Below are 27,554 nucleotides of genomic sequence, written 5' to 3' on the forward strand. Positions count from 1 at the left end.
CCTGAGCCCCCCCAGATTTCCTTTTAAATCCACCCCCTTCGGCATGGATTTAAAGGGAGAATCCCCAGTTTAAACATTGAAATTATGCACAACGGCTGCCAAAATCACATAAAGTACTCTCACAAAATTTTGACGTTCGAAAACTTTATTCTTTTCTTTTATCTTCTTCTTTTAATAAAGTCTCAGGTTGGCACAAACGTTTCCCTATCTGTGTATGGCCCCACTATGTGGATTTTTTTTTAAAAATCTGCAGTCTGACTCTGGGCTCAGAATTAGACGCCTATTACAATATTTTGTCATGCACAAAGTTCTTACTGGGAAATATTTGTCAAAGACCATAATGGCACAGTTTGATCACATACAACTTGGAGGCATGGCTGAGGGCCTCCTGATTATGTTTTGATGAGTCAAGAATGCAACTTCGTCACAAGACATAATTGTTAATCAACAAAGGAACTGCGGTTGCCATGAACTACGGATATCTCATTTATCACCAAAAGCAGAGCTTCCCATTCAAAGATGATCAAAGAACATTGTTTTCATTGAAAGGATCATTGTATTAAAATGCTCCCGTGGAAAATTACCATATTGCATACCATGAATGTTTTGAGTTCATTACAGTCATTTATACATGGGAGAGTACATCAAAATAATAATTGTATTGGGACTTCTTGGCTCTATCATAGCAGTTTGCATACTGTTTGGCATTAGTGTAACCCAGGATGAAAAATGGTTTGAAAAGTAGTTACACACGTACAAAGACTTCAAGAGAAAATCACCTCCTTATCTTCCAGTGGATGACAAAATTGATTAAGTAATGTATTGTCGAAGGTTTTCACGGCCGGATTCAACTGGTTCTGGTGGGTTTTCCGGGCTGTGTGGCCTGGTCTGGTGGATCTTGTTCCTAACGTTTTGCCTGCATCTGTGGCTGGCATCTTCAGAGGTGTATCACGCAGACTTTGAAACAGACTTTTCTCTGTGATACACCTCCCCGGAAAACCCACCAGAACCAATAATTAAGTAATGCTTCAACATTGCTTGATGACAAACACCAACATTCGAAATAGCAGCGAATACATCGGTATAAGCATTTTGCAAGAACACTCAAAGTATTAAATTGGCACTCCAAGTTAGGTGACCAATCTGGGAGAAATCTTTCTTCGGGATAACCATACGGGTGATATACTGTATTTAATGCACTCATAATTTTGTTTTGCTGTTCTGGTATCCTCAGCTCACAACCATCCATGGTAAAGGTGATTCCCAGTGAAGAGTCACTCTTTAATGAGTAGGGATGTGACAATGGCGTGAGCTGCTAGGCCTGACTGTAGAATACACAGAGCCATTGATATACCCAGAAGTTCACCCTGATTGGCTGATAACAGGGGAAAGAAAAAAGCAAAACATAGAATACTCATAAAGTGTATCTAATCCCACTGTTAGAAAGAATAATGCATTTGATTCAGCATTATACACATTCCCAAGTGCACAGACAGACTCTTCATATCACTACAAGTTTTTGAGTAAAACCCCATTTCAGACTTTACCAGGAATCCTTTGCAGAATTTTCCCTACAATGTTTAGATTTGGAGAAGTGATTTAAGATGATGCTCCAGTCTTGTAACAATGGCTGATTCCGCATGGGCCAAAAACAGCAGTGTGAAAATGGTGTGAAAACAGAATAAACCCTTTTATACCATTTTAAACCCTTTTACACCATTTTCACACCGTTTTCACACTGCTGTTTTTGGCCCATGCGGAATCAGCCAATGATTGCCAAGGGTCAATTGAGTTGGTCAAATAAGCAATACCTTTGTTCAAGGAGACATGCAGGTAGAGAAGTTGTGAGGAAGTCAAACTTAGTACGGAAATCCATTACTTTGAATATTAAAATAGACTTTGAGACCTTTTATTTCAGAGAAGGCAAACTCTTCTAAAGGTCATTATTGTCTGCAGCGCTGGGAGCACACCTCAGCATTTTGCAGATGGGAGAGTGAAAGACGTTTGCATATTGCTCAGGTTCTGAAATAAAAGAAGTGTGTCTTTCTTCACCATTACCTGCCTCAGAGTCCCTTGAATTGTGTGAACTGTTAAGGAAAATGTCAATTACAGCAACATCGCTTCAGTGTGGGATCAGAGTGGACGAAGTCACTTTTGCAAAGTGATCTCACGTATAATATGGCCAAACCAAATGATACCAGCAATTCCACGTGAATTTCATCCAAATACAGCAATGAAATGGTAGAGTCCTTAGCAGGCTACATGGGTGAACCCCAACATCAAATGTAAAAAAAAAAAATCAGAAGTGATTCCTGCAATTTTTAAAAAAAGTTGTAACCCATTCTGCCCCCTGCTGGGCTAATTCTACACTTGCAGAGTATTTTTAATTTAGGGAAACTAGGGATGTCAGCCTCCAGGTGGGACCTGGGGATTCCCCCCCAGAATTACAGTTGTTTCCCTGCAGAAAATGGATGCTTTGGAGGGTGGAGTTTATGTCATTGTACCCTACTGAGTTTCCTGCCCTCCCCTGGCTCCATCCCCAAATCTCCAGGAATCTCCCAACTGGATCTGGCAACCCTATTCCCCCACCCCCCACCAGGGAATTGCTAGGGGAACCTGGCAAGCCTAACGGGAGAACATTTTGTACGTCAAATATGAAACAGTACAGGCTATTCTACCATCTAAGTCCATCACCTCGTTTTGGTACATGTACAGACCAGGGCCACCCTAAGGTCTTGTGGTAGTGTGGTACGTTTTTACTGTTTCATAAAATTGACAAGGAATTCACCATCTGGATTGTTGCATTTTTTTCTTGGATATTTTAACAAAGTAACTGGGTTAGCTGTGATATCACTGTTGTTTTGAAATGTATGTATGTTTGTTGTAGCCTGTCCCGAGCCCGGAAAGGGAGAAGGCAGCTTATTTCATCATCATCATCATCATCATCATCATCATCATCATCATCATCATCATCATCATCATCATCATCATCATCATCATCATCATCATCATCATCATCATCATCTCAAATAGTGGGAATAGACTCTGACAATTTCACAAACACATGGGAAAGGACAGGAAACAGGAAACAGCACGTCTGTCCTACCTTTTCTTCCCGATCGCTGTCACTGTCACACTGCAATAGAAAGGAAAGTCCCAATTAGCACAGGAGAAAAAGAACGAGGAAGCATCCAAAGCAAAAGCTTAACACAACGCTCTCTGTGTTGACAGATCTTCATTTCAAAGGTTCCACAGTGATACATGTGCTGTCTTATATCATTGCCAGTCTCTGTTGATATCTGGAGATCTCCTGGAAGTGGTCCCCAACAACAGAAATCCGTTTCCCTGGAGAAATGGCTGGCTTGGAAAGTGAACTCTATGGCATATATTTCACTGAAGCCTTCCCATTCCCATATCCCACCATCTCTAGGCTCTGCCCCACAAATCTCCAGGAATTTCTCATCTCAGAGCTGGAAATTCAAGATGTCTAAAACATACAGGTTGTAAGTGTGGAAGTGCCTCCCAGTGGGGCCCTGCCCCATTCTATGGCTTAAGACTGCCCCAACAAATACAGCACTGTAGGGTTTTGCTTGCCTCTTGTGCAGTTGTTTTGCCAAAATAAGTTATTTTGTCATAAATGCTTGATGGAATGAACAGAAGATACATTTCAGTGCCAAGCAATTACAGAAGGGCACTGGGATGTCTGTGAGAAATGTGGGTAAAATAATATTTTTGGAAGAAGAAGAAGAAGAAGAAGAAGAAGAAGAAGAAGAAGAAGAAGAAGAAGAAGAAGAAGAAGAAGAAGAAGAAGAAGAAGAAGAAGAAGAAGAAGAAGAAGAAGAAGAAGAAGAAGAAAGGAGGAGTTTGGATTTATACTGCATTTTTCTCTCCTGTAAGGAGACTCAAGGTAGCCTACAAGCTCCTTTCCCTTCCTCTCCCCTCAACAGACACCTGGTGAGGTAGATGAGGCTGAGAGAGTTCAGAGAGAACTGTGACTAGCCCAAGGTCACCCAGCAGGAATATAGGAGTGCGGAAACACATCTGGTTCACCAGATACACCTCTGCCACTCAGGTGGAGGAGTGGGGAATCAAACCCAGTTCTCCAGATTAGAATCCACCTGCTCTTAACCACTACATCATGCTGGCTCACTCAGTAATGATCCAGTGCTTTCATAGGACTACTTATACTTTTTACATACAAGTGTTATATGAAAAGGAGACAGTCTCCTGAACCTCCACTTTGGCAAGCTGGAGAGGTACCTGGCTGTTTCCAGCCCTCCATTTGCTGGCCCATCAAGGGCAGGTGGACGCAGCAGAGTGGGGGCTCAGATCCTGGAGCTGGATCTAAGCCCAGTAGACGGTGGCTTAATCAGAGAAATGATCAGCAATTCCTGCCCAGCACTCAGCTGCCATCTTGGTTTGTGATTCCAAGGGCACCCAGCTTGGGACTTGCCTTTCTACCTTCACCGTGATTCAAGATGCAGTTTGTGTCCCAAACTTGATTATTTTATGCCACTGGCTTTTGATTAACTGCTGGTTTTAACATAAACATTATAATTGTTTTCAACTACTTATAGAGAGAGGCGACAGCCACAGACCATGGGATATTGCACTCTCTCTGCACTGTAGCAACAATTTGCCACTACCTTTCCCATTATGGACATGACAGTTATGAACAATGGGTATAGAGCGATGTCCGAACAATATCCAGTGATTCGTAGCAGCAGCAAAGGAGGTGGATCAAATTGCTTAAAAAAATTTTACTTATGTATTTTTAATCATTAATTATTTTTTTTCCTGGGAGGGGAGTTAACCCTCTGAACCATTCTCTGAAGAGGCAGGGGGCAAATATATAATAATAAACACTTAAAATAAGGTATTTACACTCTGCATTTTTCTCCATTGGAAGCTCAAAGCAGTTTATACGTTCGTTCTCTCCTCTTCTAGTGTATTGTCAAAACAACAACTGTGTGAGGTAGGTTAGAGAAAGAGAGAATGGCTGGCCCAGTGTCACCAAGGCACAGTAGGGATTTGATCTTCCTCCAACACTCTTACAAATTCATGGTGCCAAACCCCAACTGTAGTCTGGGAAATTGCCTTCCCTGGAACCATGAGTTAAACTACCTTTGAACCTTTACTAAATGCACTTCAGAGGATGTTCAGAGGCTGTTGTATTGAACTGTTGAAGAGATTTAGCCTTTTCCCAGGGGTCCAGTGAGTAGGCAGAAAGCAATGAGTAGGTCCAGTGCGTAGACAGCAAGCAAGGAAGTGGTTATAAAGAGGAGTGGCCTTCCGATGTCAGCCAAGGTATTTTTTTTCCCACATTCAAAAATGACAGCTAGCTGTTCTTGAAAACCTGCTAACATAATGCCCAGGTGGTTCAATTCTTCCAACAACAAAGCGGAACCGGGCGAATGAAAGGGAACCCGAGGCTGCCGGGATGGTGAGTAAACGGGGAAACATTTTCTGGAAACCAAGGAAAAGAGAGGCCAAAGAAGTCAGGAGTAAAGTGTGCCTTCAGGCAAAGTGTGCATAAACAAGGAGTTCCCGGCAAAGGAAAAGACAGGAGGAAGTGATCACTGATCTTGCCCAAAAGCCAGTGGGAAGCTGAGAGAGACAATTTTCACAACTGACTCTTAGAACAGAATTCTTGTTGCTTGGGACTTCTTTGTGATTAATATTCGTAAAAGTTACTATTTCTAGCATTCACTAATGATCATACTTTAAAAGACTGTGACTATGAATGTGATTAAGAACAAAGGAAATGAACCCCTTTGAATAATTTCAGGAAAGCAGGAAAATATATTACGAAAGAGAAGGAAGGAAGGAAGGAAGGAAGGAAGGAAGGAAGGAAGGAAGGAAGGAAGGAAGGAAGGAAGGAAGGAAGGAAGGAAGGAAGGAAGGAAGGAAGGAAGGAAGGAAGGAAGGAAGGAAGGAAGATGCAAGCAAGCAATAATAGAGAGTTAGCTAAGCCAAGTGGTTTTCGTAGATTGGCAACAGTGAAGCATCCAGCCAATTTGAGCTTAGCCATAGAGACAATCACGACTATGGAGACCTGGCCTCCCTCCCTGTTGCTGGAATGCACTGCACTTCCAGTAAACACTTGGAAAGTAAAACCATAGAGTTTTGATTGAGTCCTAGAGCAGCACATCAGCAGCACAGCAACAACGTAATGTCACTTCTGAGTATTACGTCACTTGCTTTGCTGTACTATTTGAGAAAGAGAGAGAGGATGGCTTGCTCTGTATTCTTCTAATCCTTTCCCCCTCTATTCCTTCTGCTTGTTTCTATAGTCTGTTTATTTCTATTGTAAGCCACTTTGGATTCTCACTGGGGGTCAAAGTGGGATATAAAAAATTTAATAGAAGAAAGAATAAATGGTGTTTTTATTATCTATTATCATGACTGCTGTACTAAAAGAACTGCAGACGTAGCAAACTTTGGCAGGACCTGGAGGTAGGTTTTCTGGGCTGTATGGCCAGCATGAGATACAGTGGACCACCAGACCACGGCCACACAGCCGAGGGAAACCCACCAGAGCGAAGGCTCGAAAATCGAGTCGTGGAAAGCCTTCTCGACAATGTACATTTTAGCAGCAAGCTTTTACCAACATAAGTGCACACTCCTGTTTGATCACCTAATAACCTTCCTATTTGTTGTTACTGTTAGTCTGATTGTTGTTTTTATCCATGCCTAATAAAATATATTTGATTTGGTTGATTAAATTATCTATTGGTTTCTTATGTTTCTTTAGGATGTCAGATCAAAAAACTCTTTGATAGAGGATTATTGCGTTGATGCAGTGGACTCCAGTCGCATCTCACTGTTAGCCACCTTGGGGACCACTGATTGGGAATGCTGGATAAAAAAAAATACTCTAAATCAATATAAGAATCACCAGTCATATACATTCCAGCACTCAGGAACAGTTTCCAAGGAACCCATGAATTGCTAGGCACAGAGCAAGCAGTCACCCCCTACCCAGAAATAGACGTCCACTCAGCTACATAGCAACGTTGGTGAGCAGCTCTCCTGTTTAGCTGTAGCAGGCGTTTGCCATAAATCTGTTTTCAGTAGGGACCGTTGATTGGGGAGGGAGGAAGTGGAAGAGTGAGCTTTCTTGTATCACGGCTCTCCTCTCTGCTGCCTAAGCACCCCTATAACTCAGCTACTTACTCACTGTAGAAGGTAATCAACACACAATCTGAATTTCTGAATATTTTCCCATGCAATGTTTCCCTGCCCTGCAGTAACTCTGCAGAGTGTACTTCCAGCCTCTCCTCCCCAGTTCCCATTACGTCCGCTGCCAAAGTATTATGCCTTTCTGCCTCTTCTGACAGTCCAGTTCTAATTTCAAGGTCCACTTAATTCCTCCATCAAATCGTTTACTGCCGTACCCAACAGCACCTTGTCTCTAGAGCTAAGCATATGGCAAAGGACCCGGACCGACTGGTCTTCATTATGGAACTAGAACAGGTGCCAAGCCGATTAAAAGAGAGCGAGGAAGAGACTCGGTGCACACACAAATATGCTCTGGCTCCCTTGCCCATTGACTGACAGCACCACGGTTTGGCGATGCTCAACGGCTGCTATGGAAAGGCCTACCCAGCCACAGTCCCCCCGCAGCTCGGCGAGAAAACAAGTTCCCTTTTTGTGCCATTCAATTCCCCCGCTGACTTGAGGACTCTGTCGATCTCTCAGCACAAACAGGCCATCTAATTTACAGCTCAGTCCTCCAGAGCCCACTGTGCCAGCTTCTGGCAGAGATGAATGACAGTCAAAAGATCTTCCAGCACATAAATTATGCAGAGGCAATAAACACAATCGGTAAATGACTCTGAACACTCACCCGCCCTGGCTCCTCTCTCGGATGCCAGAGACCTGAACGAAACAGTGTGGCCATCTCCAAAAGAGTCAGAACACACAACGGCAAACAATCATTCTGCTCAAAAACCAATGTTATATCGGCAGAGTTGCTCTTTTAAAAAAGAACCAATTTGCTTATGTGTTTATGTGGGTCAGGAGCGTATCTGCCAGAGGAACATGGGGTATCACATGTCCCTGGTAGCTATCACCATCTAATCAATGGGGAGGCTTAGGCCCAGGCAGGGCGCTTTACTGGCTCTGGCCCAGTAGACCTGGAGACACCTTGCAGCTCTGGTGATGAGCCTGGGGTGCCAGAGGGTGGGGTTATGAAAAATTCAGATTTTGCCTCCAGGCTCCATTTTTCCTAGATACGCCTCTGATGTAGGTACATGAACTGATACCGTTAGACATGGTTGCCAACCTCCAGGTGATAGGTGGAGATCTCCTGCTATTACAATTGATTTGCAGGCCACAGAGATCAATTCACCTGGAGAAAATGTCCGTCTTGGAAGTTTGAACTCTATGGCAACCTGCGGTTCTCCAGATGTTCATGGACTACAAATCCCATCAGCCCCTGCCAGCATACCAAGTGGCCATAGGGTTTGCTAGTCCATAGGCTGCCTCTGGAAGAGCTCCCACAATTACAGAACCCCTACTCTATGGCAGGGTGGCCAATTTATGGCACCCTGAATTCTCATGGACACCGTTCCCATCAGCCAGTTGGCTATGCTGGCAGGGGCTGATGGGAATTGCTTCAATCCCTCGGAAACATCTGAGGTGCACCACTCATTAAGGTCACTCCTCCTGCTCTGGCATTACACCCCACTGGAAGTCCTCTCAGTCGGCCCACTGTTCTCCTCAGGAAACCACCCAACATGTCTGAATGTTTTCCAACTCGAGAGCTTCTGTAGCCGCACATCTAGGACAATATACTGATAATTTTTAACTATACAATTCATCATCTAAGTCTTTAGAGCCTTCCACATTCCTTCTGAACCACCGTCTGCCACTCATGGTCAAGTGATAGATGAATAACAAGTTGAAGTGCAATCTAGACAAGATGGAGGTGATGTTGTTGGATTGCTACTCACGAGCAGAGGTCCTCAAAGAGAATTACAGCCTTCCACTTTGATGGGGTAGAATTATCTTCAACTGAGTTCCTTAAGAGTTTAAGAGTGTTGCTAGATCTTGACTCTTCTGACATGAAGACAAGGGGATTCAGCAGCTAAAGTAGTTTTTGGTGCAGAAACTGGCCCTTTACTTGGATTCAGCCAGTGTGGCCACACAGATCCATGCTTTCGACAACTCAAAACCGGACTAATGAAATATACACACTTCTCGGTGATGTTCTCTTTCCCCTACCTTTGTTCGGTGGAACAACGTAGGAGAAACAGTGGAGAACAACACTTTAAGTTTCAGAACTGGAAGGGCTACTGTGATGGTTTAGGACAGTGATGGCCGAGACGGCGTGCTCAAAGTGCAACCCAAAACCCACTTATTTATCACAAAGTGCCAACACGGCAATTTAAACTGAATACTGAGGTTTTAGTATAGAAAAACATGGTTGACTCCAAAGTAGCGCCTTAACTTTCGGGGTAAGCGATGGTAGTGGTGAAACTTTTGCTTTAGGAAACAACGTATGGCAACTAGCGGGTAGATCCACAACCTGAAGAGGTTCTGACAGAAGCAAACCTCCCCATTACCCTTAAGCCAGACTTACTCCCAATTAAAGGATCAACTTTCATTCTTCCATGAAAATCAGTAAAGGCTTTAACAGTGCTTAACAGGGTTATTCTACACTGCTTCCCCGAAACTGGAGTCTTAGGTTTCAATGCTAATAAACTCCACAGAGCAATTTACACGAAAGCTCACGCGACAAGAGCTCTGTGCGCGCCAAGCCCACAGAGAGGGCTCCTGAAGTGCCAATTCCTCTGGCGCATGCTGCCATTTAAACGTTCACATCACTGGTTTAGGAATTTTAAAAAATCTCTGCAGTTTTACCACAGAGATCTTGACATTCCCAGAGTATCATGATGTTTTGAAACATATAGTGGCTTCCAGGAAGTCTCCAGCCTCTGCCCTCCAGTGCTTGGAGTCCTGGAAATTTCCAGCTAAGGGCATTCTCTGACTTTACATGGGACAGCCCTTGAAGATGATCTGGAGGCTTCTGCTAAAACAAAATGATGCAGCATATTTAAAATCTGAAGTTAGCCACAATTCACATATTAAATCAGGAGCTGGTTTGTGATGACCTTCTTGGCCTACGTTTCATGGATCTTCAGGCCTGCCAATGTGTTCCCAGGCAGAATATTCACTTATAGGAAAACATAAACGAGATGAGAGGTTTGTATCCAACGTTCCATGCACAGAGGTCATAAGAAGCTTTCCTCTATTCCTCTCCAGTGCTGCAGCCTCTTCCAGGCCTCAAAAGATCATTCCTAGGGTTGTGACACAACCATGGGAGAATACATGCACAGAATAAGGGTTGGAGTGAGGAGAGATGAGGAGGTGAAATTGCCTCCTCTCCTCAGAAGAACTGCATTAGTGAGAGGAAAAATTAGGTCACCCTAATGATGCTGGCAGGGGATGATGGGAACTGTAGTCCATAACATCCGGAGGGCCCCGAGTTTGACACCTATGATCTAAAGGCCTCCCTCTTCTCTTTCTTTCCATCCCTCCCCCTTCTGCTCTGCAGCTCTGAGAACACAATTTTAATGCCGAGTTTACTTGTCATCAGGCTTTAAGTTAGTTTCTATTGGTCTTAATCATGGTTTAAGCTCTTGTACGTTGTAATTTATTACCCGATGCACTATATTTAATACCTATTATTGTTGGAAGCAGCCTATTAAATTTTCAAACTGGCTTATGGCAACCCTTCAGTTCAGTTCAGTTCATTAAATATAGTCCTAGACCAGCACAGGAAAATATCAGAACAAATAATGTTGCACGGCAATAGTACAATAAAATCGTTTCGCTAACAGACTTGCTAACTAAAGCATTCTGCATTTTGTAAGCGCTGTAGCAAAACTTCACTACTGTACATGAAACGGTGTCATCCTTATCAGCAAGCAGATAGTTTACCACAAAGTCATCTGGATGTCTACACAGCATAATCATACCGGGTTACATTCGGTCTATTTTATCCCGGTTTCTCCCTTTGCATGGGTGCCCATTTCTGTGAAGGAGTCGATTTAGGACAAGGAGGAAATACTCCAATTTCTTTTTGGGCGCAGAAGCTTTTTTTGTTTTGTTTTACTATGTACCGATGCAACCGCGTACTTTCGAATTTATCTGCGGTGTGCTTCATTCTGATTGGCTCTTCCCCCCTCTCCCAAAGGCAATGCTTCTGATTGATGGATCCACAGCAACCGCAGGAAAACCAAGCAGGACCACCCCTTTTCTCCTAGCTTTGGAAAAGGAGCAGATTGCAGTAGAGCCACTTGGCAAGAACGCGTTACAATGCTATACCAGAGTAAAAGCTTTTGACCAATACTGGGCAGGGCACTGTAATCCCATCCGCATTTAAAAAAGGGTGACCAGGGAAACCCGGCGCCATGAGGCATCAATCCCACCCTTCCCAATATACCAAATAACATTTGACTGGTCTTTGGGGCTGTCACAGAACGAGAGCATCCTGCCAGGCAAGTGCTTCCCCACCCCTCCCCTCCCAGGATACCATTGGGAACGTGAGCCAGGAACTGCAGGACTGGGCTGGCTGCAGCTTTCGGCTGGCGAGCAGTAATGCCGCCGAGTAGCCGAGTGAGCTGGAACAGGAGTGAACTACGATGTGAGGCAGGGAAGTCGAAGTACGTTAGAATTAAGGAAAAAAAATAAATCAGTTTTGCTCCCATGGCCTTTGCATGGAAGCGATTCAATGTGAGATTTGGGGAAAAGATCAGCATTTTAGCAGTTTTTGAAAAAACTCGGGATGAGGGAAATATTGCAGGATAAACCTGCTTTAGGATTTGGAACTGTGCAAACGTCTTGGCCAAATTGGGATATTTCTCTTGCTCAACCTGAAATATTTGGACCGTGCAAAAACGGCCCAAGATAGCCAAAGGGTCTGTGCAGCAAAGGTGAAACTAAACAACTCCTATTGTCCCTGTACCACTCACAGTAAAGTAAAATATGAGTGTTTCCACTACACTAGCTCTTCAGGGACATATGTGGGCTTCCATAGGCCAATGTTAGATGTCCTGACCTGATCAGGGGGGAAAGCAGGATATAAATAAAAAAAATACTTCAGTTCCAAATGGAGCCAAGGAGTGATTGCCTATCGCTATTCTTAAAAATCTGTGAAAACAAGGATAAAAGACAATGGGATTGTATTGTCCGAGAGGCTTTCCACGGCCGAGATCCCACCCAGGTGCTGTGTGGTTTCCGGGCTGTATGGCCGTGTTCTAGCAGCATTCTCTCCTGACGTTTCGCCTGCATCTGTGGCTGGCATCTTCAGAGGATCATGATCTCTCAGAGGAGTGCCAACCACAAACTCTGGCCAGCAATTAGGAATTCGACCATACAACCAGGCCCACAACACAAAAGACTAATGAGATATTCAATCTTGCCAGGTGAACCTCCTAGCCCAATTTCTCATATTACTAGGAAACCAAGTCAAGATGCAAAGCCACCCACAGACTGGTGCCTCGACTTCAGAATGTAAGGATGATCTTAGAATGAGATCAAGAGGGCACATTGTTCAAGGGACTCTGCAAAGGCAGGAGAAGATACACTTCTATACTTCAAATCAAGTTATTGTTACTACCCAAACACCTCACAGATCTGATCCGAGAGTGGCAACTTAAACGCATTTCACTCTCTCTTTGCCGCTGCTCTCTCTCTCTGAAGGGAATGAGAGAGAAACCTCCACAGACTTCATCTAATGCTCTCCTTGTTACCAACAATATTATCTGTCATCTTTCTGCCAATGACAGACTGACAGCGTAGGAAGAGGGCAGAGATGAGACTGTAGCTGCACACTTTCTGATGAAAGCAGACACTCAAGCAAGGAGCACACCAGTATTTTCCCCCCATTATCCTACTTGGTGACGGAATGGAGGAATCCTGCTTGTCCAAGATTCCTGTGCAGACTTCGAGGCTTGCCACCCTGCTAAGATCAGTAGGGCTGACCATTCGGTAAAGTGAACGGGAAAAATCCCCCCCAAAAAACCTATTCAGCAGAGCAAAATAGCCCAGTGCCGAAAAAGATGAAAGCCGAATTTCGGCGTTTTCGGATTTTACAGCAGCCTGGTGAGTCGTAGCTGCCTTTTTCGGCACTAGGCTTTTTCTTGAAGTCTCGAAGTCTGCACAGGAATCTTGGACAAGCAGGATTCCTCCATTCCGTCCCCAAGTAGGATAATGGAAAAAAAATACTGGTGTGCCCTGCAGGCAGCCCTCCCCTGTTGTCTACAAGCAGCAAGGCAGTCAGCAGGGCTGCCTGGGTGTGGGAGTGGGTTTCCCAGTCCCCACAGACAAACCTCCCTCATCACTTGCAAAGCCAATTCCAGCTTCAAAAGTGGCAAGGCAGTCCCACACCGCTGAATGCAGGGGTCATCTCAGCCAATCTCTGCATTCAGCGGAGTGGGACTGGTATTTTTCAGGTTCAGTTGTAAAAAAAACCCCTGAAAATATTTGGGAAAGCTAAAAAAACACAATATGACGTATTGGCTTTTGTTGGTTTCCCTAAAACCTTTCAGGACTTTTAAAGCCGAACCTGAAAACTTTTGGTACTCAGTCTTTCTTCCTGCTGTTTTGTGGAATTGGTTGCAATCCAAGATTCCCTTACTATTGCAACTTACTGTATGAACAGAGTGTCGTGTACTGTAGAGTATCGGGCTCAGATGTGGGACACATGAATTCCAGACCTCAAAGTGCTGTCAAGGGTTCAGGGAGATCCTTAGCTAGCCATTTTCTGACAGTTGGACCCAGCCTGTTGGACCCAGGATCAAGTTGTTGTGAGGGGAACAAGGGAGGAAGGGCGAACCGTGTGCTTTGCCCTGAGCTCCTAAAGTGAAGGACAGAATTAAAATACAACAGACAGATACTGAAGCAAGGGCCTTGACTTTAGCAGAGATAAATAGAAAGCTGGAGAGTTCCAAATGTTTACAAAGGTCACCTGGCCGAAGCACCTTCCTGAAAGGTGTGTGCTCTACAACTGAATTGCAGCCTCTCTTGCTTGGCTAGTGTGGACTGCAGCAGGTTGCTGGGCATTCCCCAGTAATAGCCCCTCCATAGTGTTGCCTAGGAGTACTCCCTGCAGGCTCCCTGTTTGCAAGGGCTGGCTTTCAAGGGTAGCTCTTCCCTTCCTCTCCAGCACCATTTCTAAATGAGGACGGTTGCTTCCCTTTAAGGATGTACAAATAACTTGCCCTCACCTGTCAAGCGTGCTCCTTGTATTTTACTAGGCCCATTATGAACGCAATCTGTCTGTCGAGGATTTGCATACCCTCCTTTCTTGAGGAGTAATGACAGCAATTTCTCTCCCTGCGCTCCCGGTTCTGAGTGTCTCATTTAACAGCACCTGGGAAACCGACAGGCGCAGAGATGAGAAGTGAAAAGAGAGCAGTTGATTAAATCATCATCAAGTCGGGCCTCCGAAAGTCAATCCTGCTTCCCGTCCGCAATGATATCCTTTTATCTTAAAGTAATGAGCTATGGCACTTCGGCATCAGGTAATGTGATAAGTTCTATTAGCATGTTCCATTTGCTACGCAGGCAAGGGCAAGTCATTCCGGCAATCTCGTATCGCTGCAATCAAAGCAATTGGCTTCGCGGGCAGAGAAGAAAGGAGCCAAACGTTCAGCGTGATTTTTACGGATCACAACCCAGTGGGGTGGGTAAAATTACAAGAGTCCTGCATATTATTTTAACCCGCAATATGCTTTGCATTTTTTAATGTATCACCCCTCAATGCTGTTCCCACACCCACCAATCCTTTCTTTTCTTTTTTGCATTAGCACATCCTCCAATATTTCACAGATGGGGAAAAAGACACCCAGAGACATGCTTCTGGCATAAGCAGGGGCTATGCTAAAAAAAAGAGCAGCAGTGGCGCAGTGGTTAAGAGCAGGTGCATTCTAATCTCGAGGAACTGGGTTTGATTCCCCACTCTGCCACTTGAGCTGTGGAGGCTTATCTGGGGAATTCAGATTAGCACTCCCACACACACCAGCTGGGTGACCTTGGGCTAGTCACAGTTCTTCGGAGCTCTCTCAGCCCCACCCACCTCACAGGGTGTTTGTTGTGAGGGGGAAGGGTAAGGAGATTGTAAGCCCCTTTGAGTCTCCTACAGGAGAGAAACGGGGGATATAAATCTAAACTCCTCCTCCTCCTCCTCCTCCTCCTCCTCTTCTTCTCCTCCTTCTTCAGCTCTGTGGTATTGCAAGCAAATGCATCAGTTGCTGCAAACCAGGATAGAGGACACTGTTACCTTGCCTCATCCTAGACAGAAATTTGATAGACAGGTTTATTTATCTAGGGCGTGTTCACCTTTTCCTTTTTCCAAGGACCTCAGGGCACGGTACCTCCTTCTATCTGTTCTATTTCATCCTCACAATACCCTTGTGAGGCCACTAGCCCAAGATTTCAATGGTGAGGGCCAATTTGAGCCTGGCATCCCCAGAATTGTCTATGAATTTAGAAAAGGTTATTTGCCACCTCTTCAGAGACCAGTTCAAGACAGCTTACGAGAATGAAACAAACCAAGCCATTAAAATAAAACAAGACAAAGTCATTACAATAAGGTCCTTGTGTGTCGCTCAAACCAAACACTACGTGAGAAACGGAGTATAGCATTTCATTCACTATTTTTGAAACGATTTAATTCGTACGTTGGCTAGAAATGAAATTATCCACCAGCTCTTGCAGTCTAAATAGAATTGGACTCCACACTGTCAAGCTCATTGGTACAATGGCACTGTTGATGTCTTTGCTGATACCCCCTTGCATCTTCTGCAAAAGAAAGAACCAATCCTGGCCTTCTTCCCCTTCAGACGAGTAGGCTTTGGGAAAATCCAAGGAATGCCACCTGTGTGTCTGCAGGAAGCACTCATTAGGACAACGTTGCTTCCACTGCCAGAGACTGTCTTGGAAGGTCCTATCACTTTGTGGAATTTAACAATATTTTGTAATTGGCCCCAACCCCTACAGTAGACATTTTGTTGTGGTGCCCCCTAGGGGTGCACATTCAGCAAAAGCCAAACTGAACCCCCTTGAAAAAAACGTATTCATATTTTTCGGAAGCGTTTTCACGTGAGAAAAGGTGGCAATTTAATGGGAACTGAAAAGCAGATCATGGCACATTTTTTCAGCATGACTCAGGATCCACTTCAACCCACCGCTATTGCTGCTACCTCACGACTCCATGTGGAACTGGAAGGTAGCAACGTTGCAGAGCTGGACGTAGCACTGTGACTGCTGCCTCCCAGCTTCATGTAAAGCTCAGAGGCAGCACACATTTTGCAGGTTTGGGTTTACTCTCTCTCTCTCTCTCTCTCTCTCTCTCTCTCTCTCTCTCTCTCTCTCTCTCTTACAGGGGTTCAGGTTTTTTGGGGAAAGGTTGAAAATTACTGGGACTATTAAACCTGAAAAATAACGAAAAAACCCCGCAGACACAACCCTAGTATCCACTTCCTGTTTTCAGAATTCTAGAAATACCCACAAATTCATCAAAGTTAGAGACCCTTCCGCAGAGCTCCTAAATCATCACAAGATCCTTTGGGTGATTTCCCATTCTTGCTAGAAGTGACAGGCCAAGTATCTCTGGCTAGAGGTAGACTCTCGGCAAAGCTATAGGCAACAGCAGATGCCCCCACCCTGCTGAGCCTCAACACCAACCCGACAATGCTGATGGAAAAAACAAGCATACAAAAACAACAACAACCACCCTAGCTTGGAAATTGGTTTTTATGCATGCTGTCTATTCACTGGTGTTAGATTTACAGTAAGCCTGGCTTTCCCAAGGTCCTGCATGGGCAATTTGAATTATAAATCATCCCAAGAAGATAAAAGCTGCCATAAATAATAAAGAGGAAAACAGATCACAACTATGCCCATAATGAATTATACAGCATAAGGGTGGGGGCAGTTTCTAGCAAGACGCCAACGTTGTTTTTGTGTGTTATTCCACAGAGATTGAGACAAATTTAATAGAAGTCTGAAAACCTGTCGGCCGTGTGACTCCATTGCTCTATCTGCATAGGTTTATATCCGACTCTAGGTTGGTTAAGGTTGAACCATGTATGTGCACTGGTTTTTCAAAAAGCTGCTTTTAAATCATCAGGTTTAAAGGATTCATGGTGAAATATTTGTGTTTGTAAAGTGCTGTCAAGTCACAGCTAGGCTTGGAGATTTGGGTGCACCAAATCCTGGATTCGGCTTGAATCTGGCCGCATTCCGGCATATTCAGGCCAAAATTGGCTCGAATATGTCTTGCATGAATATTCGCGAATCCGAACGCAAGGCATTGGGGGGTATTTTGGGGGCTACCCCTTTGAGGGTCCATAACTTTGGTCCCCCTGAAGCAAACTTCACCAAACCTGGGTGGTATCATCAGGAGGGTCTCTTAAAGATACTCTGAAGTTTTGGTGCTGCTAGCTTAACAATTGCACCCCTAACAGCAGGCACCCTCCCAAGGGGCAGTCCTAGACATCTTCACTAGAAACATGCTGCAGTGAGGATGTTGGAACCTGGATGAAAAGGTGCCAATTCTTTTGAAACTTGGTTGTATCTAGATTACATTTTCAGTGGGAATTTGGCCTATTTTTTTATTCTTGTGGGAAACTGATTTATATGGGTTTGGCAGATATTTATCACTTTCGATTCTGGTGAGAACTGTTAACACAGCAGTCCTGCTGGCCAACCTCACTGTTCTTGGCTTGCAAGGTACATTTTTTTTGTTATCGAGTCATAGCTAACTTATGACAACCCCATGGGGTCTTCAAGGCAAGGGAGCACATGGGAAAACTTAGCACAGCAGAACAACCAAATATAATTATTATTTTCCTTGGAACATTTCCTGTATCTTTGGAAAGGATCAAGCAATTCTAGATAATGGGTTTGGTTGGATCAAGTTAACTGGTAGTTAAAAATGTTGTTTCATTGATCATAATTTAATGTGATTGTTTTATTGGTTGTACACCACCCAGAGTCCTTTGGGGATGGAGCAGTATATTAAATCTGATATATACATCAGACCCGGCATATATAAATAAAAAAATATTGTAACCATCTAGTGATTATGCTCAATGATAACTGTTAGATTCCTTCTGGGCATGGAGAACTCCTTTCCATGAGCAGCAGGATCCAGTGAATTACAATAGCACAATATTTTTTTTAAAGACATGCCTATGCGACATTATCCGGAATCTTCCATAATAAATAACAATATATAACCCATTTAGCTAAAATAAGATTAGACCAGATAATTCTTAATGGAATGCAAAAACAAAAACAAAAATCAAACCAGCTAGAGCAGGGGTAGGGAACCTGCGGCTCTCCAGATGTTCAGGAACTACAATTCCCATCAGCCTCTATCAGCATGGCCAATTGGCCATGCTGGTGAGCTGATGAGAGTGGATTCTAATTTTATCTGGAAACCGCAGGATTCTGAAACTAGAAAGAACATCCGAATGCAATTATGGTTTTGGCTTGAATAATAGAGATGGAAAGCGAGGTTTGTATTGGGAGAAAAAGGTCTGCAGTGTACAGCTGATCATAGCTTAAATAGCTGGCATATCACACTGGGGCACTCATGCGCAGAACCTGGGACTCATCAATATTCCTGCCTCGCTTCCAAATGACCATCAGCCCAGTTACTCTCTAAGCCAAAGGTCCATCTAATGCAAAATGCTGCTTCCAACAATAACACTCAACTAGATGTTTCCAGGAAGGCCATAGTAACCCCGTCTGGCAAGTTGGGCTGAGTGTAGATTACTGGCCCAGCGTTATCCAGTGAGCTTCATTGATTGCGTGGTGATTTTATCTGGGATCTGCCAAGTACCAATATGATGCTTTAACCCCTACACTATAGACCTCTGATCCAGCTTAAGTCGTGGGTAGATTTTTGACTGCAGTACTGCCTCTTACTATTCTGCCCCAGGGCATTATGGTTAGAGGAAAAGAGGGGTACAAATGTGATAGATAGGGCTACCAGATCTGGGTTGGGAAATACCTGCAGATTTTGGGGGCGGAGCCTGTGGAGGGTGGAGTTTGGAGAGGGGAGGGACCTCAACAGAAAATAATGCCACACAGTCCACCCTGCAAAGCAGGCATTTTCTCTGGGGGAGTTGATTATTTGAAGATCAACTAAAATAGCTGGAGAGCTCCAGGTTCCACCTGGAGGTTGGCATCCTAGACCTATCCTTCCCAAGCGAACTGGCTTAATTTATGCTGGCCAACTAAGTGCTTTATCAGGAATTTACCTTGGGTCCTGCCTGGCTGGAGAGCAGCGGGAGAAAAGCATTTCAAAGCAACCGAGTAAAATAACAGCTCCTCCCACACACCCGGCACAAATGTGGTCCATGCTGTTCCCCTGCACTTATAAGCACAACGTAGACACGGCATTGTTTCCAAAAGACCCCGGAAAACACACGCAGGCGACAAGACCTGAAGGAGTTAAGCCTGCAAAACAACTGCACTCCCAGGATATCTTGAAGGATGGCTGCCATCACCACAGTCAGATATGACAGAGCCAATTTGACAGGCGGCCATCAAGGGCCTTCCTGAGAAGCCGAGCGCCCCGATGGTTTCATGATGTGAACAGCCGCATTGCAAAATGGTTTTCCTCTCCCGCTGCCTCGGCTTCCATCTGCTGCCGGGCCCGGCCACTGGCGGCCGCCTGCCTGTCACAGCATGTATTAAAATTAGCTGGGGAGGAGGCACTCGGTTGTGCTAATTACATTTTAATCATTGGAAATGTGTTGGCAAATCAAGCTTCGATTGCCATCTCGGAGTCTGTCTCCTCTAGCGGAGCAGAAGGGCCCGCCTGCATTAGCTGAGCCCTGCTGGGTCTAGTTCATTCACAGAAGATGGAACGGGGAGGCCTCGCGGCTCACTGCTGAGACTGCTTTGCCACATTATTAGAAAGCCACAAGGCTTGTTTCAAACCATCGCTGTGTGAGATCTGCTCATTCGCACATCCCTGGGTCGCCCGGCGAATGGGTAGATGTCGAACTGCAGCTGCAACGTGCCGGGTCAGCCTTCCGAATCAGTAGCGACATTAATGGCAGGAAGGCGACAAAGAGGCCTGTGCACCTGAAGTCCTATTGTGGTGAGGATTTGCACGCGTGGCAAGAGAGGCCAGTGCGGTGAGACTGCCAGACTAAAAGTGGGGGACCTGAAACTTGCAAGACAACCAAAGGCCAGTCACTCATTTTCTCAGCCTAAACATACCTCACGGGCTGTGAAGTTCCTATGAACAAGGAACATTTTTACCTCACCTTTCATCTAAGGGGCTTAAGGTTGCATATATGGCTCTCCCTTCTCCATTTGATCCATACAACATCTCTGTGAGGACCGCCAGGCTCAGAGATTGTGACGGTTTCATGATCACCAGTGAACTTTTACGACAGAGTGGACATCTGGGAAGTGGTGGTTCAAATCCCCCCTCTGTCACAGAAGTTCACAGGGTGACCTTTGGCCAATCGCAGTCTCTTAACATGGCTGACCTCACCGCGATGTTGGATAAAACAGAGAAGGGACAATTATGCAGGCCACCATGAACTCATTTGAAGAAAGGGCAGAATTAAAATTTACAAGATAGACGGACAGGGCTCCTTAGAAGTAGAGAGATCATTACTACCAGGGATCCATCTTGTGTGTGTGTGTGTGTGTGTGTGTGTGTGTGTGTGTGTGTGTGTGTGTGTGTGTGTGTGTGTGTGTGTTTGAGGGAAGCAACTTACAACAACTACAGGGAAACAACATAACTGCAGACCATCATACTGACAATGCAGGACACAACTGCACAAAAAGAAGAGTTGGATTTATATGCTGCCTTTCTCTCCTGTAAGGAGACTCAAAGGGGCTGACAATCTCCTTCCCCTTTCACAATAAACACCCTGTGAGGTATGTGGGGCTGAGAGAGCTCCAAAGAACTGTGACTAGCCCAAGGTCACCCAGCTGGCGTGTGTGGGAGTGCACAGGCTAATCTGAATTCCCCGTGGGAGTGCACAGGCTAATCTGAATTCCCCAGATAAGCCTCCACAGCTCAAGCGGCAGAGCGCGGAATCAAACCCGGTTCCTCCAGAATAGAGTGCACCTGCTCTTAACCACTACGCCACTAGGAATGTAAAAATAAAATAAAATAAAGGATGCTGTGTGCTTCCATCAGGCAGAGGAGACATTATTAGGAGAGTTTGCAGAACTGCGTCAGAAATGCCACAGGGTGCTCAGATGATTAGGCAAGAGACCATCTTCAGGGCCGTGCGTCACACTTCTGTTTCCAAAGCTGTTCTTTCATCTGACACGTCAGTCAAAACTTCTTCTGCAGCTTGGTCAAAAAATCCCCCCAAAACCCAGCCGAGAAGGGTTTTCGCTACTCTGATTGCTGCCGGCACAATTTGTATTTGTATGTGAACAGCCCTCCAGAGAAGTTGATCATTCTATTCCCCCCACCCCGTAGCAACAACAGCTAATCCTGATCTTATGCATGATGTGGCATTTCCATGTGACAAGAAAAGTGCCACGAGGGATGCTTCTGAAATCCTCCTCGCCTGGTTTCCAAAGCAGGAAAGATTTGGCTTCCTACCCTGCCATGAAAGCTTGATAAATGACCTCGGCCCAGTCATGCTTGCTTAGTTGAACCTATCTTACAGGTGTGTTGTTAGGTTGAAACAGAGGAAAGGAGAACCATGCAAGCCACCTCAGGGTATAAATTAAGTACGTAAATAATAAGTACAGTTAGAGATGGGGACAGATAGGCTGGTGGGTGGTGGGAAGAAAAGGAGGAAACAGAAAAATCTAAGGGTACAGGGGCTGCCAGGAGAGAAATAGTGTGTGTGTAGGTGGATACAGGGAAAGGAAGGGGCCAGGGGCATACTGCCCATGGGTTTGGAAATATGGGGGGGTCAAATGTCCCCAGGCTGCAGCCATTTAGTCATGTGGGGGGTGGCGGAAAATCATCCCACACCCCCCTCCTCCTCCCCCCCCCCAGGTCCATACACTGACCTCAAGATCTGGGGCAAATTTGTTTTGTTTGGTTGTGGTGGGAAAAGGTGGCCACCCATACTGAGGGGAGGAGGGGGGGGGAGAAAACTCAGATTTTGCACCGGGCTACATTTTCCCTAGATACGCCTCTGGAAGGGGCTTAGTCTTACCAAATTCCAAGGGGTAACTGGAGATCTATTGGGAATTACAACTGATCTCCAGGTGACAGAAATCAGTTCAACTGGAGAAAATGGCCGCTTTGGAGGAGGAGGAGGAAGAAGAAGAAGAAGAAGAAGAAGAAGAAGAAGAAGAAGAAGAAGAAGAAGAAGAAGAAGAAGAAGAAGAAGAAGAAGAAGAAGAAGAAGAGGAGGAGGAGGAGGAGGAGGAGGAGGAGGAGGAGGAGGAGGAGTTTGGATTTATATCCCCCCTTTCTCTCCTGTAGGAGACTCAAAGGGGCTTACAATCTCCTTGCCCATCCCCCCTCACAACAAACACCCTGTGAGGTGGGTGGGGCTGACTCTATGGCATTATACCCCATGACACCCTCCTAAAGTCCCTCCCCTCCCCACACCTTACCCCACACTTTACCCTCCCTACACCTTACCCTCCTCAGGCTCCACTCTCAAAAAAGGAATTTCCCAGCCCAGAACTGGCACCCCTAAAGGTGCTCCCCTCAAGTCCTTGATGATCCTCCACTATGCAACTTGGCCCAGCCTAGTGGTTGGTCTGGCATCACGCCATTGGGCTAGAGTCCCACAGGTGTCAAACTCGTGGCCCTCCAGATGTTATGGACGACAGTTCCTGCTGGCAGGGGATGATGGGAACTGTGGTCCATAACATCTGGAGGGCCGCGAGTTTGACACCTATGGTGCTAGATGCATTACTGGGTGGAGGCTGCCAGAAGTAAGGAAGGAAGGACAGCTGAAGCTGTGGAGGAGGCTACCAAATTCCTGTAGGCTGATTCGTGGGTGGGGAGGTGAGAAGGAAGGAGGAAAAGGAAAGAGGCTATGAGGGTTTTAGGGACGGGGAAAGAGAAAATAGTGGAGGAAGGACCCCAGAAGTCCTTGGGGGTACCTCCTGCAATGTGTTCCTGCATTGCAGGAGGTTGGACTCGATGGCCCTTGGGGTCTCTTCCAACTCTACGATTCTAGGACACCCTGCTGGTCTATGAAGAATTTCCAGATGTACATCCCTACCACTTATCCCAGCTTAAAGGCAGGCGATAAAATGGAAACGGATCTCTCTGCAGTCTCTTCCCTTCCAGAAGCAGTTCAATAGTTAATGACTGTGAGGACCAGAAGCCTTTCTTCAAAAACAGCTCATCAAGAAGAGCTGCTGCTTCTCAACAGATGTAAAGGCTGTGCCCAAAGTAGGAGCTGGCAGAAGCAGATGGCGCCGAAGGGTAGCTTTCTGTTCCAACACTCTCAGGGACTAGGCTAGGCAAGAAGGGAGGTGTGGAGGGGAGGGGGAGGCTCGCGCTTCCTGGCAGCAGGTAACAAAAAAAAAATTGTCGCACGAACTCCAACTGGGCCTTCAGCACAAAAGTTAATATCTGAAACCAATGAGGCGTTTTTCGCCCTGTGATTTCAGCCAAAGAGTGTGGAAATACTGCATTGAGCAGCGTGGAAACCAGATCTTATGGAGGAAAGGGAGGGGGATTCAAAACGAGCTATTCTTTCTTTCTAAACACGTGAGGGTTTTTTTGAATTTCCATTTCAAGAAGGTGAGGAGGGTGCAGTAGGTTGGGAGAGCAACAGAATAAAGCTTTATTAAACCATTAGAGGAAGCATTTTTTTAAAAAAATAAAAAAGTTCCCTTCTGCCATTCTCTGCAGAATAGCATCAGTAAGCAACCTTTATAAAAGCAGCCTTGGAAACAGACACAAGCTCTCGTATCAACACCAGCAATAAATTCCCTTCGCCCCCTGAACAACTCCCAGTGTCAATCTATGTGCCACATTAAGGCGCATTTTATGAGCGATTCTTTGGCTGCCACGAGTCAGCCTTCATAAAGGAGGGATTCTCCCCCTCCCGGTCCTCCCGTATCTGTTTCGTGTCACAGAATCAAGGTCCATAAACCACCGAGACTGCGGGCACTTCCCACCCACCCATTTCTCATGCTTTTCAATTTTTTTTGAAAAAAAAAGAAAAAGTTGTCATCCACGCTTTAGTGAATAGCCGAATGAATTTTTAATATTCCACAAGAAAATACTTTGATATTCTATTGGGTTGCTGGGGAGTCTATAAATTCCAATAACACTCGGGAGTTCTTGTGCATACGCTCAGCACCAGAGAAGAAGGTTTTAAAGTTTAGTCATTCTGATGGAAAGTAAACGCTTCTATCAGTGACAGGTTGACAGAAAGAGCTGTTTTCCTTTCCATTTCACAGACTTCCATGTCTGAACGGTATGGAACATGTCAGGGCTTTCTCAGAGCCGATGAAGACAGAGACGGCATCTGCTCCCAATGGGGCGGGGGGGGGGGAGCTTCTCACCAGGAACAGGGTAACATTTCAAGATTTCAACATTTTGATTGACAAGCAAAATAAAGGCGGCGGTGACGAAGCGTTTATGCTGATTCACAGAGCAAGCGTCAATTGTTTGCTTTGGTGCACGCTGCAAAATTTTAATACCTTCTCTCTTTTTTCTTTTTCATTTATAGGATTTGTTTTCCTGAACACGTTCATCACTTCTGACTATTGGGAAGGCGCATTATATTGTCAGATCTGCCGTCCATATAGCCCCATGTTGTCTACTCTGACAGGCAGAAAAAGGTATTCCTTTGCGGCCCGACATCCTTCAAGGAGAGAGGCCAAGGACTGAACTTGACAGTTTCTGCATGCAAAGCAAATTCTCTACCACTGAGCCACCATCCCTTCACTACATGGTAACACGTGACGATCGCTGATCTATCTAGCTCAGTGTTCTCTATGGTTTTAAGAACATAAGAACATAAGAACATAAGAACAAGCCAGCTGGATCAGACCAGAGTCCATCTAGTCCAGCTCTCTGCTACTTGCAGTGGCCCACCAGGTGCCTTTGGGAGCTCACATGTAGGATGTGAACGCAATGGCCTTCTGCGGCTGTTGCTCCCGATAACCTGGTCTGTTAAGGCATTTGCAATCTCAGATCAAGGAGGATCAAGATTGGTAGCCATAAATCGACTTCTCCTCCATAAATCTGTCCAAGCCCCTTTTAAAGCTATCCCGGTGAGTGGCCATCACCACTTCCTGTGGCAGCATATTCCAAACACCAATCACACGTTGCGTGAAGAAGTGTTTCCTTTTATTAGTCCTAATTCTTCCCCCCTCTCTTTTATGCTTGTGTTGCAGTCCTGTTTTTCTCACTCTGCTCCTGGAGATCATTTGATGAGAGATACGGAAAATTGTGACGTTCTGTCTGCAAATCACAAACTCTAAAACAGGAGAGGCAGCGAGGAGTAGGGCTAGAGTTCACTCTCTTAACGACTATACCAGGAACCTGGACAAGTAGCCTGTTCCTGACTTGCAAGTGAAAGGGAACATGGTAGGGCAGTGGTGGCGAACCTATGGCACTCCAGATGTTCATGGACTATAATTCCCATCAGCCCCTGCCAGTATGGCCAATTGGAATGATGGGAATTGTAGTTCATGAACATCTGGAGGGCTGCGAGCTTGACACCTGCACCTAGCTCAAATTACTTGCAGTTTTTTCCTCTGGACCCCCAGTCCTAGTGGAATATAGAGCAGAGAGCCAGGATCTAGTCATCAGGGGTTCTAGGTTCATGCTCCATGACTCCTAAACCCAGGGGAACAGAACACAACCCAGCTGCATAGTCTGGGCTTCAGGGTTTGAGAAATAAAAGGTCATATATAGAGGGAAGCTGTTTACCCCACTGGGATAGGTTTAGCAGCTGTCCATAGAGCTGTAAATACACAGGTTCTTGCATAGGGATGCTAGGAAAATCTTTTGCTGACTGACTATGACTCATAAGGAAAGCATACAACACAGTGATGAACCCACATCTAGTATCCTCAATACTTTAGCAGGTTTTTGTATTAGAAAATGAGCAGTCCCTAACCAAGGGAAGAGCGGAGAACACAACAAAATTGCATCCTTGCAAACAAGAGACCGAAACCGGGTAGAAAGCTAGAGCTGGCATCTCTTTTAAAGCAGTCAAGTTCCTACGGTCCCTGTCAAACAAGGGCAGCCACAGATTGCCCGTGGGGCCTTGCAGGTGAGAAATGTCAGCACAGAAACCAGCAAGAACTATCGGCTGTCATCAAACAGAACAGCAAAGGAGAAGCCTGCCGTTTTGCCAAATGGACCAGGTGCGGCTGCTGAACATTTCAGCAGCATCTCTGGAATGCCAGAGGGAACAGAACAGTGCTTCCCCCGTTTCGGGAAGAGAGAATGAACGGAGCCCCGTGGTTACACCAGTACAGTTCCTATTCCTAGCACTGCCACAACATTTAGCACAGTTTTGATTAGATGATATAGTAGCTCAGGCAATCAAGAGATGTGGCTATATAGAAGATGCAAGCATGACTTGGATTGGTGTACTGCAGCGGCATTTCATGGAAAAGGGAAACACCAAACAGAACACCAGTGGGGACCATCTCAGTTGGCAAGAGCTCTTCCAATCGGATGGTGGTCCTGTCGCAGACATGTCTGCTGATGCTGACTCATTCGTTCCCCATGATGCCATAGCCCCCTTCCTCTTCTCATTGACAGGGAAATAAAAAAACTGATAGTACAATACTCTGATGATGGCTCTCTTTCACCTTGGTGCCTCTCCCACTGCCTGGAAAATTTAAACTGGACAGTGTGATGCCAGAATAATAGCAGGACAATAAAAACATGAAGTTGCCTTACACGAGTGATGGTGAAGTCCTTCCGCACATGTAGAGTAATGCTCATTCAATCCACCTTCACCATTGTTTGAAAGTAGATTTTGCTAGTCCACACAGTAAAATCCAACTTCAAAGTGCATTGAAAGTGGATTGAGAGTGCATTATTCTGAATGTGCGGAAGGGGCCTATGACACACGCCAGTAGAGTTAAGTTAGGCATTTCCCAAATTTGTGACCCATCGAGCCCAAAAGGTTCACTATCACTGCCTTATAAAAACTCTGTTCGCCAATCGCCCTGGGAACCCCTTTTGAAACCCCTTGTTGCTCGATACTGTTACTTCCTGGTTGAGGCCCGGTGGCGTAGAGCAATCACCCTTGCCAGGTGCAACGTCCTGCCTTCTTCCCTTATTCTTGGACGCCACCTTGGAATCCCACATAAAGACAGGACATGTCCATGCGGCTTGGGCTCTGTAGAATCAGTATCCCAAACGTTGTTGAATTGTCCCTTTTATGAGCTAGATATGAAGAAGTTCATAACCCCCTTCCTGCGTGGAAGTGATGGAATTACTGATAACCAGAAGGTCATTTATCTTTTAAATGTCCACTGCTATGAGATGTTGGAAGTGGTGGCCAAATTTTTAAACGGTATTATTTTAACTCGTCCTAAGTTATAACTAAAGGCTGTTGTGACGTCATGCTGTGCTGAATTTTTATATGCCA

At 45.3% G+C, this 27,554-nt stretch overlaps 1 protein-coding gene across 7 annotated transcripts in view; it reads right to left on the reverse strand.

Annotated features, from left to right (window-relative positions):
* The window catches only part of AUTS2 (activator of transcription and developmental regulator AUTS2), an 821,199-nt gene that overhangs the window by 279,696 nt on the left and 513,949 nt on the right, over positions 1 to 27,554 (reverse strand). For all 7 annotated transcript variants that reach the window (XM_048518997.1, XM_048518995.1, XM_048518996.1 and 4 more), the window contains one exon: positions 3,107 to 3,136. In XM_048518997.1, coding sequence (XP_048374954.1) covers positions 3,107 to 3,136 — 30 coding nt within the window. The remainder of the gene's footprint in view (positions 1 to 3,106; positions 3,137 to 27,554) is intronic.

This window comes from Sphaerodactylus townsendi, linkage group LG16 (genome assembly GCF_021028975.2).
Source record: "Sphaerodactylus townsendi isolate TG3544 linkage group LG16, MPM_Stown_v2.3, whole genome shotgun sequence".
NCBI lineage: Eukaryota > Metazoa > Chordata > Lepidosauria > Squamata > Sphaerodactylidae > Sphaerodactylus > Sphaerodactylus townsendi.